The sequence below is a fragment of the Conger conger genome, chromosome 5 (genome assembly GCF_963514075.1).
Source record: "Conger conger chromosome 5, fConCon1.1, whole genome shotgun sequence".
Taxonomy (NCBI): domain Eukaryota; kingdom Metazoa; phylum Chordata; class Actinopteri; order Anguilliformes; family Congridae; genus Conger; species Conger conger.
Genome location: NC_083764.1, coordinates 49,636,058 through 49,649,095, shown reverse-complemented (window position 1 = coordinate 49,649,095; position 13,038 = coordinate 49,636,058). Strand labels below are relative to the sequence as shown.

At 40.3% G+C, this 13,038-nt stretch overlaps 1 protein-coding gene across 1 annotated transcript; it reads left to right on the top strand.

The window, feature by feature from the left end:
• The first annotated feature begins 7,811 nt into the window (after positions 1-7,811).
• Positions 7,812-12,154, top strand: LOC133129311 (RAB6-interacting golgin-like). The gene is made up of 5 exons (XM_061243296.1): positions 7,812-8,143; positions 8,566-8,899; positions 9,128-9,229; positions 9,674-9,814; positions 10,236-12,154. The coding sequence occupies exons 1-5, from the start codon at positions 8,089-8,091 to the stop codon at positions 10,669-10,671; spliced, it is 1,068 nt and encodes a 355-aa protein (XP_061099280.1). The 5' UTR covers positions 7,812-8,088; the 3' UTR covers positions 10,672-12,154.
• Positions 12,155-13,038: the final 884 nt, after the last annotated feature.

Genomic DNA, 13,038 nt, shown 5'->3' with positions numbered 1-13,038 from the left:
CCCCTTCCTACATTGTATTTTCCACAAAAAGGCACAAACTACTTTTGTGACTTTTTTATTAAAATTGTTGTAAACATCTCAGAGTCAAGATAAACTGGCTTAATATCACTGTCAGCCTTGATTGCTTGGGTGCGGTTAAAGGGTGGGGTTTAACAATGGTGACAAATCTATTCAATATCTTCAAAGCGAAAAATTATACTTCACGATGAAGCCTGGGGCTTGGGCCAGCTCCTTTTAGATGTAATGCATGAAACCCCATAAACTATTTTAATGTAGGCAAAAGAGAGAAGACAGCCACAGTGGTCTGCCTTCCAGTTTTCTCTCACTGACAACTATGATTGAAATAATTATTCACAGATGTCCATTAATGGGTTGAAACTACTGTCATTGTGAGGACCAATGCAAATACCACCTGATGATGGCCCTCTATAGCAACAACCCAACATAGCCATTATGCCCCTCTTTATAAGAGGAACCCCTGAAATGACAAGATTTGATACTGTATAATTATACTTTGAAAACAACAGGAAAATAACAGGTCACATTATTTGGTTTGGAGAATTGTCAAAAATGAACAGCAAAAAAACAAGCCTCAACTTGATCCAATGATATATTTCCATAAGAAATATGCTTTATGGTTGATAATGACAGCGATTAATTAAAGCTAACAATCTGAGGTTTCCATCCAAACAGCTGTTCATCCTGTTGTGATGGGGACCTGCTCCCACACCTGCAGGGTGAGATCTCCCAGCTGGATTCAAGGCAATCTCGGTCACCGCAGCCTTTCACATACCGTAATTGTTTGCGTTTGCTTGTGTTTCATTGCAGACATAATCCCGAACACGAACTTTGCTTTCAAGGGAATACCTGGTTTGAATTAAGCATTTGAGCACACACTCTCTTCGAATGCTGCAAGATATGCACCGGATATACAGTGAAATACCACTACCCGCTCTCATCCCCCGGCACGAGAAAACACCCAAACAAAATAAACTTATCTGAAGATAATATCACTGCGCTTTTAACCTGCCAGTGGGTGTTTTTGTTGTATCACTGTTGCACAGACACTATAAGCATCACTAACCCTTTCACATTTTCTTAGAAAAGAAAGTTTGTGTTTTTTGCATACAATGTCTACGCCTTGAAACAGAGTATTCTATATGCTGATATTGAGGAGGCAGTTAAGTGGGAACTTGTTGGGAAATTCATACATCACATGTGGATCTCCAATTGGAACAAGGTGTTTGAGAAAGCCTACAACTCAAGGAAATGTGCCACAGGCTTTAATTACTTAAATAAATGTTGTTAATGTATTAGTGAAAACAACCCCAACATGGAATGACTGCCAGATGAATAACTGAATTATTTTATTACCAGTGTGAACATTGACTAAGATGTGAATGACAAAATTAGAAAACCAAAAGGGTAATAACAGAAATACAGTCAGGACAAAAAAGAAATAAATCAGCACAAACATTCTGTTGATTTGGGATCATAAAATGTGCTGAATATTGATTTAAATACAAAACGGTTAATATTAGACATTTTTCATTAAGATAGAATTTAAGATAGAGTCTTGTCCAAAACCTGATTGTATCATTTCTTGCTTGCTTTTGTTCTCTTCAACTGAATTTAAATGGAATTGTGCAGTTGTGCAGTCTTGCGTTGAATCCTGGCAATGCTAATGCTTACTGTGGCTTTATCCCTGTAGGGCGCTGAATGATTGGCTGCAGCTGGTGCGCCCAGGGAGGGAACGTTTTAAACAGCAGGGTTGTCTCCATGGCTGTGTTCGGAATGGCTCCCTATACACTATATGGTCACCATTTAGGGGGTCGGCCATTTTGTAGGGTGTCCAAATTCACAGTATCAAATTTGACACCAAAAATAGTTCACTCAATATTCCCCACAATGCCCTGCAAAATGTAGGGTACAAACAATGTGTAGTACTTGATCACATTTTTTCTCAAGATGGCAACGGTTGAGCCTGCTGTGCTCATCTACAAATGTATGGCTGGCTGAACATTCTCATATGAATAGAAATAACAACCACTTTTTTTTTTAACTTTTTTGTTTAATTGTTTATTATTTGTTAATCACGGATAAATAATTTGTACGAGTACACAACGAGCCAGGAAATGTTTTAAAAAATTGTTTTAAATGTTTCTTGCTTGCACACCAAGCTGCTAACAGCTGTCATGCAATCGTTACACATTGCTAAGTAACCTGCTCAATATCTGTAGTGTCCTAAAATCATCTCTCCTCACCAGATTTCCCTATGTATTGTATAGGGAGGGCGAGAATAAGTGAGCCATTCCAAATGCAGCCCATATTTTAGTACCAGAGCAGGTCCTCTTGTTGACTGGATGCCTGCAGTCCGCCTGCTTCAGCTGCACATGAACTGTAGTCCGTATAAACAATGACTGTGGAGCTCAGCTGGTGGACTGCACAGTGAAAAGAAGTGGTGGCTGATAAAAATGCTTGATTGGAGAGTGCATGCTTTACTGTACTGTCTAAGACTGAGGATTCTACAATACAGTGCCATTACTGCACTGGGCCATTGGTTATTCTGCTGTGTCTACAAAAAGGAGCACTAAATTTATTTAAATTAAATCATGCTTCAGTTACTTTCATTTAGTGCAAGACATATCTGCACAAACTATACCCATTAGGTGATTGTTAGTCCCGTGATGCGTCCTTAAAAATATGTTGTCGCTGGGAGCCTTTTATAGGCCATCACATCAGTGTGTGGAGTTTCATATTGGTTCCATTCCCACAAAGTAACTGGATCCATTTTCTTTGGTGCTCTTACTGGAGCATCTTGCCATTGGATCTGAGTCGCTGTTCTATTTTCCCTCTTTCATGGGAAATGAAATGCCTTGCTTTTCAATGATAATTGAAAACATGAAAGTCTGAAATAAAAAAGTGACAGCTGGATGATTTTGGCTTCCTCTAGTGGTGCTCACACATGCAAATGTTTCTTATTACACTATTACTGGTATCCTGATGAGAAGGGATAATCGCAGTGGTCAGTGTTCTGGCAGTTTGGTGTAATATCACACAACACACGGAGGGCTGCTCAGGGCACTTGACATTTCTCTTGCTTAGCAAGTGATGAAGTGAAGGGGTCAACCACATACACTATATCCGTGGAACTTTGGACCTTAGCACTTTCAGAAGCCTACAGCCTTTTCAGTTTTAATAGAACTCCGTGGCCTAAATTTGAGGTTTAAATATTTTCTACAGTCTTCTTAGCTGGCCCAAGATGTGTTATTCAGCATGTTCCTCACCTTGACCTGTGGAGTTGGCTTCAGCTGCAATATCATTGTGATAGTATTCAAAGCAGATGATCCTCAAAGACTTGGATAACAAATAATCATAATGATTATGTTAGTTGCTTCCAGTTAGTAGGCTATGCTAACTTGCTCCTAGAAAGACCTCTTCAGGAAAGCTGGGTCTTTGCTTATCCAGCACAGAAGGCTGAAAACCCACCCGGTTAAACCCTGTTCAGCAACCTACAACTCTATCCTAAACATGCTCTTATTTTCATATCCCCTGGACATACTTTCACTGCATTTAATATTGTGTCCTCAAATAGATTATGCCACTTACAGCACTATATCCTGAAACCCAGCCTACTATGGTGTATAGCACATTCCATAGGTTTGGCTAATGACATTTAATATTGGTTGTGACAGTAATAATACAGTCTGTGTATGCACTTTCCAAATCACTCTGGATGAAGGCCTGGATGGGGGAACCATTCCAGTTTCCAACTGGAGAAAGTAAACAGAAACAGAACAAACAACAGTATTGCTATTGAACATTTGCTTAACCACGTCCCAGGATGTGGTTATCCTTTGGAAAAAGACAAAAAAAGGTCATTTATGGGGGCACAAAAAGGAAGAGGATCTAGTGGGAACTGTCAAAGGTTGTGCATGTGATGAATAAAATGCAAAAAGTCTAGAGAATACTTTTGGCATGATTTGGAAATAGCCGCCATGGCTACTGTGACCTTTACTACCACTGTCTTCCGACTGTTAAAAAATACACAGAACAACCCATTTTAACTCATATTTTAAAATGAACTGCAGGGTTAATTATGTTTTCCTCTTAGAGACTCAGTTGGTGGAACTCTTGGTATTTTGCAGGTAGAGGTATGCAGGTAGTCCATCACAATGGCATGTACCATTATGACACTGAAATTCCACATGTCAGTTCCTTGGTTGTTCATTGAGGCATTCTTGAACTCTGTCCCTAACAGTAAGTCAAGAAGAGGCTCTGCTCATAATATCAATGGGGGCCATGAGTTCAAAACTCACCACGTATAAAAAGAGCAAGTTTCAGAGAAAGAATGCAAGGACAAAATCAGAGAAGGAGCAGTGAGGCCTGCTTGTGTGGCTGGGGAGCTGGGAGAATGTGATGGTCTGTTAAAACATGTATATTTTGTCTTCTCCTCTAGTACTTAGTGCAGTGTATAAGAAGAGAAAGCACTGTGGCCACAGGAGGATCCATTCAGCTGCAGAATGCCTGGGGTGTGCAGCGTGATGTAAAATGTTATGAAACCGTATTTCCTGTTTCCTGTCTGGATAGGTTGTGTTGCTATGGCAACGGCCCCAGGAGGACTGTGGCACACACATCACATCAGATTTGTCAAAGGGGGCTGCCAGTTCAAATGAGTCAGTAGGTGCTATTTACTGTTAATGCTTCCAGAAACCTTGCATGCATTATAATTTGGAGGAGAAACAGCAGTGCTGTTTCTGTTGGCATGTTGGACAGCTTTGGAGTATAATCCAATTCAAACCTATGCTAGTTTGTATTTGAAGGCCCATTCAAGTGTCCAAGGCTTTGTTCACCCAAATCAGAGTTTATAAATAAACCTTTTGGCCCTGAAGGAAAAGAAAACCTCTGACACAAAAAGAAAGTTTCGATTGAATATATGAAAAAATATGTATTATGCCAGTAAACGCAAATGCTAAACCAGAGCTGTATACAATATATCAGGCCATTTTTAAGTTGCACTTGTACTCTTGCAAAGTACAGCTTACAGATTCAAGCAGATATTTGTGAGATTAATCATTCACAGTTCTAATCATCAAGGCTGGAAACCTTTCCACTTCTGTTCAAGCATTTTCTGCTCAGGCCTGCTCAGCCATAAGGGCATTGGAATAAGAAATGCAGTCTCCCATAGGAAATGGAAATGAATGGGATCTGATTACAGGACTCTTAAGGCTAAATTGAGGGGAGAAAACACGAGTAGGGGAAAAACTGGGACTATATGTAAATATATAGGCAACTTTTCTTATTTGCATATTTGCATTTTTGTTTATCTATTTAGCTGGTGAGGACAGTCCAAGACATTATTGAACTTATAAAGCGCAGTAGAAACAGTCCACATTTTTACTTAAACAGTAAACTGAAAACAGGTTTATGCATCATAATAGTTTCAGTAATTCCATTCATAAAAGAAAAGGTTATTTTGAATTTAGAAACACTTTAGTCATCTTACTGAAAACAGCCATGGATGGAAACTCATACACCAGTCGTTAAATTTTTCAGTCACATACAGTCAGCTCCATAATGTTTGGGACAAAGACATAGTTTTGCTTGATTTGGCTGTGTTCTCCACAATTTTAGATCTGTAATCAAACAAAGGGATTTTGCATGCTCGTTACCTAATTTTAATAAAGTCCCTTGATTTTATGTACAATAATTGTTAGGGGGGCCAATCATTTTGGTACCTGCAGTTTTCAGAAAAAAATTGATAACTAAATAAAAAACATTTACACATGAGAGTAAATGTATTGAAATTAAAGTATTTCGTTTTCCCATATATTTGAACATAAAATATAGATCATTATCCATGTTGTCTATGATATGCAACCATTTTGTTTTTCTACATTTTTATTAAGGGTGCCAATAATTCTGTAAATGAAAGTAGTCATGTTTAGTATGTTGTTGCATATCCTTTTGATCCAATGACAGCCTGAAGTCTGTGAGATATGGAGCTCACTGTCTATAAGTGAGAAAGATGAAATCTGAAAACTTTCACTGATGAAGATGCTAAATCATGAATCTTTAGTCTTGTCACTATTTTAAAAAACTGAGTGTGAATGGACGGTTATGGACAATTGCATTGTTACACAACTCTTAGTCTCCATGTTTCAGTTCTCAAGGATATACTCAGGAGCTAATCTGAAATATAACATTGACTAAAACAGATTAAGTTTTGAACTGACCAAAAAATGTTAAGAAGTTGTTTGAACATTGGAAGTCCAGACTCACCTAATTAACTGCTCATATAATCAGTGTTGAAAGGCAATAATTACTTGTGATGTGCTTTTCATTATGAAAACTGTTAACTTGTGAAGGGGTCACACACATTACCCCTGTTTAAAGAGTAATTTGATTTGATTTTAAATGAGGAATGAGTGACAAATTATACAAAAGTATTCCTCCGACAGAGTGATCCAAACTTGCTGCAGCTGTCTGTGGAAAGGAAAACATTCAAACCTCATGGCAGAGAAGTCTTGCACAGTTTTATCTGATTCAGTTCTGTTCTCCTCTCTGTATGCCATAAAGCATCCTGTCCACACACACACACACACCCACACACGTTAAGAAACACACATGCAAACAGCCTCGGGTGCATGGCTCAATTTTCTGGCTAATCACCGACAAATTTGATTTGAGGGATGACTCCTCCACTCTCCCTTCCTTGAAGGCGATATCAATCACTGCACCCTAATTTTGTTTATCTTCTCATGCTTTCTTCTCTTAGCCACTGTCATCAATTAGTCTGCTGCCCTTGCAGTCAATGCCTTGCTCTTGTGGTCAGTAGGGTCAGAGGGTAATATAAGTATGAGTCCAGCATGTTGTCCCTTGGGGATGCTGGAATGTGTTTATGCGTGTGTGTGTGTGTGTGTGTGTGTGTGTGTGTTTGCGTGCGTGTGTGTGTGTGTGTGTGTGTGTGCATGCAGGCATGTACAGTCATGCACACATGTGAGGGGTTAAATGGCTGTTGGCAAAAGAAGGACATCAGGCAGCAGTCCTGGTGAAAGACAAGTTCACTACTCGAGAATTTAAGAAGGCTTAAAAACAACTCAGTGAAGCCTGATTACATATTCTCATTTTTCTCAGTGTTATCATGAGATATCATATATCATAATCAGGCTGTCACCACCTAGCAGACAGAAAATCAATCACATTCAAACAGTTTCATGATTATTGTAATTGTGTGTTGGGTGTTATTTGTGTGTATTATGTGTATTATGTGTGTATTATGGACTGCCATAAACAGTTGGGATTTTCTTTTCAAGAATATAATATAAAATCTGTATTCTAGTTTCTGAGTATCTGTATTCTGAGTTCTAGAATTATCGGTTATCATTCTAATGATCTAATCATATGAGTGCTCAGTTTTCAGCAATTGTGTAAAGCTTGCCGCTACATCCTCCAACATAGTTATACGCATTAGCCTAACCCACAGGTGTCAAACTCCAGTCCTGTAGGGCCGTAGTGTCTGCTGGTTTTTGGGGTGTTCTGGGTTCATTCAAGTCATTGATTGGTTAAAGAATCCACATGCCTTGTTCTAAAGGCCTTAATTGGCCTTAATTGGCAGCTGATTTAAAGGAAACCACAAAAACCTGCAGACACTGCGGCCCCCTGGGGATTCAGTTTGACACCCCTGGCCTAACCCCTCCCTAAAAAATATATTTTGGGGCATGTGTTACTTGCTTGCATTGTACACAACATTATAACGAGATATTCGAATTTTGATTTCACAGTAATTTGGTACTCATCAACATTATCATTTTTAACGAATTCCAAAAAGTACTCCTTATGTGTTCTTCGTTTTAACCCCAAGACAGGCATTATCCAGGACAGCTCTGCGTTCAATAAGGTCCTAATTTTGGTCTTGTTACGTGGCAACAGATCAAGCATGGATGCTCGTGATTACGGAAGTTCAAGTGGCTTAAGCACAAAGTAGATGTACTACTTTATTCTCAAAGTTTAGGGAACACTGATGTTTTGAAAAATCTGTAACGTTGAGTGACTGCCTGTATTTTTAAGCCTTCGTTAAATGACACAATGGCTGGCTGGGCAGGATTTTCGGATGACGAGCTGCAAAGGATGCAACAGAAAGGTAGCTTGCGCGGTGTCCAATGTATTTTGTTGTTGGGTATAGCTAAATTAGATAGCTGTTTAGCTAAATTACTACAAACTGCATCATTTGTGCAGCGAATATAAGAGTCTAAATGCCATTTAGGCAACAACCATGGATTTCTTGGCTGAATGCATTAGCTAGTCTGAGTGATACAAAATGAACATTTCGTAGCGTTAATCAGCTGCACCATCTATCTAGTTTGTTTGCTTGAAGACTTCTTAACTTGTGCAGGTAATTTACGAAAGCCATGTCTGCCAAGTCTTTCTAGACACTGTGGGTGTGTAACCAGAACTGTCTAACTTGTGACATTATCTTTAGCTGTCAACTAATCTGTAGAGTGCACCAGTAAAATGGGTGTTAAATGATGGATACCGCTGCTAAAATTGTCCCTTGGCCGTCAGCCCCCGCAGATCAAGTTGTGCATGGCGTCTCCGGCCGTGGCCGAAGATCCGCGCCCACCAACCGGAGCCGTCAACAGCTGCAGATGGAGAGAGCCCTCAAGACGGCTACTCGGAAGGATGTGTCTGCCTCTCTTCCATCGGAGCAGCGTCTGGCGAAACCCGAAGAACTCGTATCTAATGCGGTTCCTCCAGCACCGCCTATGCCGGAGGCGAATGAGGCTGCTCAGGAAACCACACAGGATGATCGGGAAACTTTGATCTTGAAAACGGAGCTGGAGCCAGACACAGACTCGGCCCCGATGCCCAAGGAACTGGAAAAGCAGGAAGTGGAATTGTTAGTAAGTCTATGTCAATCGAGAATGAATTGTAAAATTAATCTTCTGTACAATGATGGTTACCCCATCTTGCCTGTGGGCTCACCTTTTGTTATGCATTTATTTCTGTCATTAATGTGTCATTAATTCAGATGTGTGGTTTGTGAAAATGATGACCCATGTCATGTTTAATGTTATACTGTAGATACATCTTCATTACTTTAATGTGTGATTTTTTTTATTGGCAGGCGAGAGAAGACTCGATTGGAACTCCTTCATCAAGAGCAGCAAATGATGGAAGAGAAGAATAAACGCAAAAAAGCTATTTTGTCAAAGACAATAGCTGAAAAGTAAGAAGCATACAATCCTCATTCTGATCAGCCTCAATTAGTAGCGGCTGTCACTAGTCTAGTTGTTAAAGTACATGACTGGGACCCGGAAGGTTGGTGGTTCAAGCCACAATATTATCCATATAGCTGTTGTTGCCCTTAACCCTGCCCTGCTCTGCTTCATTTAATCAACTGTAAGTTGCTTTGTATAAAAGCTTCAGCTAAATAACATATGTATATTGAAATGTTTCATCAAATTTGACAATTGATTTCCATATGTAATCTAATATTTGAAGTTGCAATTTGCCCTAATAGCTAAACATCATTTAAGTTTAACCTCAATGCTGCCCTTACCTTTTGAGTAACAAATGTTATTTCACAATGGTTAGTAAAAGTGAAAGTGTTCGGGTTGTTAGGTGACTTTGCCATGGAGTTGAGTCACTGTCCTTTTACTGGGGAAACCAGGTCCAGACAAACGCAGGCAGAGGCTGTGAAACTTAAGAGGATCCAAAGGGAACTACAGGCCCTGGATGACATGGTGTCCAATGACATTGGGATACTGCGAGGACGGATAGAACAGGCTAGTTGGGACTATTCTTCTGCTTGGTAGGTACAGAGATTAGTCTTCATCGACGTTTCCATTTCAATCATTTTCAAAGAATTCTTAGAACATGCTCCAGGTTGTCCTGCAAGAACCTAAAGCCAAAGTGCTTGGTAGGCCGTGCCAAGTATTTGTAAACATGCCTTCCTGGGGTATGGCACTTTCAATTTTAAAAGTTCAATTTTCATGTTAAAAGTGTGGGTTGATTTATTTTTTGCAATAAATTATTGTAAAGCAGATGCAACGCTCACATATCCTCTTGGTCATGTTCTCATTTGAAAATGCTGCTGTTGTTAATTTAAGGCAGGTGGCTATAACATTGTATTGTATTCGGAATCTGTTACTCTGGTCAGAATGGCACCATGCAGGTGTAACCAGGCCACCTTAGCTGAAGACTATCTACAGAAAGTGTGGTTTGTATTCCAGGACCCGGTACAACAGAGCAGAGGCCACGTTTGTGAAGGCTAAGCTGGACCTGCACAGGAAGGCTGAGCTGAAGGAGCAGCTGGCCGAGCACCTGTGTGCCATCATCCAGCAGAACGAGCAGCGCAAGGCCCAGAAGCTGGAGGAGCTGATGAAGCAGCTGGAGCTGCAGCCTGACGAGGAGAACATGGAGCTGGAGATCCAGGTGGAGCTCATGCTGAAGGAGCAGGAGGAGGCAGAGAAGAAGGAACCGGTCCGCCAGGCCTGTGAGGATGGGTCTGAAGCCATCGGAGGCAGCCACCATGGTAATGCGGGGAAAATGGAAGAGAATCCAACTGTTGCAACCGAACCGAAAAAGAGAGACTTGCACCCTGAACCAACAGCTATTCCTGTGCCCACTGAACCTGTGGGCAGTGCAGCAGCAATCTCTACTGCGTGAGACTCCCAACCAGCTCTCCCCCTATTTTGCTGCTGAAAAGCTTTGGGATATACACATAAATCTGTAGAGTAACTATTTGCCAAAATTGTGCCAAAATCGTTATTTTTTGGTAGTTTGGGAATGCATAAAAATTCCACTGTCCACTTCAATAGTCAGGAAGAGTGGTTTAATCAAATATGGAATGTAAATTGCATGGTTTGCTTTCATTGATGTTACACTATTACCACCCTGTTTCTCTATGGGTGTCAGGCCACAGTTGCCACATTTAACTGCCCATTAAGCCCATCCAGCCCATCCAGGTCACAACAGGGGATCATGGGATCTGAAGAGTCTGATGCTTAACATTAGGACCACACATGCTTTCTTTTACAGCATTGCTAACAGAAAATATCTATTTGATGTGGTATCAATTAATGCATTTTGTTTCACTCATACTTGCCATGATTTTTTTATGCATACCCTAAGTCGTGCAGAAATCTGTGATAATCATAAGAATACATTAACTTATCCTGGCACTTGTACGCTTAGCCTACAGTATATACAATACACACTACACATTATATGGTACTGTAAACTGGATATGATCTGAAAGAGTATATTTTAATATTTTATATTCATGCCAAATCATGAGACACAAAAGTATTTGGATGGAATTGAGACATTAATGGAAGGGGTCCAAATATCTTTTGATATTGTGAGTACTATGTACTTGAAGTCAACAGAATGTGTTTTTATAGATGTCTTACATATTATAAAATATCCAAACAAAAAACCTATACTGGAGTGATAAACTTGTATCCATTTTTGTTTTAAGTCCTCACCAGTGTGCATTTCTATATGAATGTTTGTGATTAGGGCAAAAAGGGAAAGCATTTTACAATGCATTTTTGAATGCTGGCCTTTCATTGTTCCAGCCGGTCTTCAGCTGGAAGCTTCATTGAACATTCTCTGGCAAACATTTCATTTACAAGAGAAAACTCCGGGATGCTGGCCTTAGGCCTTATACCATCTAATCTGTGTTCTTTTGCCCATTTTTACATTTTCTTCTTATTAGCCAGTTTCAGAAGTGCCTTTTTGTTTGAAACTCCATCCTGTAGTCGTCTCTTCACTGTTGCAGATGAAACTGGTGTTTGGGGGGTAGTGTTCAATGAAACTGCCAGCTGAGGACCTGTGATTCATCTGTTTCTCAGACTAGGCTCTGATGTACTGGTCTTCTTGTGCAGTTGTGCATCTGGGCCTTCCACTTTTCTTTCTGACCTATCTAGATCAAAATTGTTCTCTTCTTTCAGGACAGTAGTGGTTTAGGCTGCATTTATATAATGGGAGTGATTTCTCTAGTACCAAATTAGCACAGTAGATTACAGGATCAGTAGGATGATGTAATGTGGTATGTTGTTAGTACACTGGTGTAATGACTGCTGAATGTGGGGCTTTGTAATCATATGTCAAGATTGAATTAAAAGAACACTATTTTAAATGGTAATAGTAATGTATTTTTTGATCAACTTAATTCTACCTTGTTGAATAAAAGTATCAGTTTCTTTCAAAAACTTAAGCATTTTTCAGTGTTTCCATACTTTTGCATTTTATTTAGCAGATGATTTTATCCAAAGCAACAGACAATGAAGTGCAGATCAAAGTCATTAGAACATACTGAGCAGCTTGGATAAGCTACAATTCACAAAGAAACCACTGTACTGAATGGCTAAAAATTAATACAGGAGAACAAACAAATGGCAGTGGATCAGGGCATTCCCTCAGAAGAGTCAAGGTACACTGTGAAGAGGTGGGTCTTCAGACAGTGGAAAATGGGAATGGGGAGGTCGTTCCACCACATTTACTGTGGAGCTAGGGTTGAGAATGTCCATAGTTGGGGTAAGCGAGAGCCATTCAGTATGTGCAAGCAGATTGGAGTGGTCAAGCTGGTGTGTAGGGCTGAATCATGTCCTGTAGGTAAGAAGGGGCTGTCTTGTTGGCCGTAGCATCGGCTAGAGTGAAGACTTTGAATCTGATCCTGATGGCAACTGGCGCCCAGTAGAGTTACTTCAGCCGGGGTGTGACATGCGACAACTCAGCACAATTATTGGATGTGCTGTAGCACCTGGATGGCACAGACTGGCAGACTTGCAGTCGTCAAGCCAGGAGATTACCATAGCCTGGACGAGTAGCTGTGTGGAGTATGTGGTCAGGTATTATCGATTTCTTCTGATGTTGGCCAGAAGTAATTTGCAGGATTTGTGATGTTGCTGCAACTTGGTCTTTGAAGTCCAGTTGGTCATCCAGGACCACGCCCAGGTTCATAGCAGAGGGGGAGGCAACCACTGTAGTACCATCAACGGTGACTGTGAGTAAATGGTAAATGGTTGG

Coding starts and splice junctions, on each gene's coding strand:
- LOC133129311 (XM_061243296.1), top strand. CDS start 8,089: ATGGCTGGCTGGGCAGGATTTTCGGATGACGAGCTGCAAAGGATGCAA. Junction 8,900..9,127: donor GAAAAGCAGGAAGTGGAATT/GTTAGTAAGTCT, acceptor TTTTATTGGCAG/GCGAGAGAAGACTCGATTGG. Junction 9,230..9,673: donor TCAAAGACAATAGCTGAAAA/GTAAGAAGCATA, acceptor TGGGGAAACCAG/GTCCAGACAAACGCAGGCAG.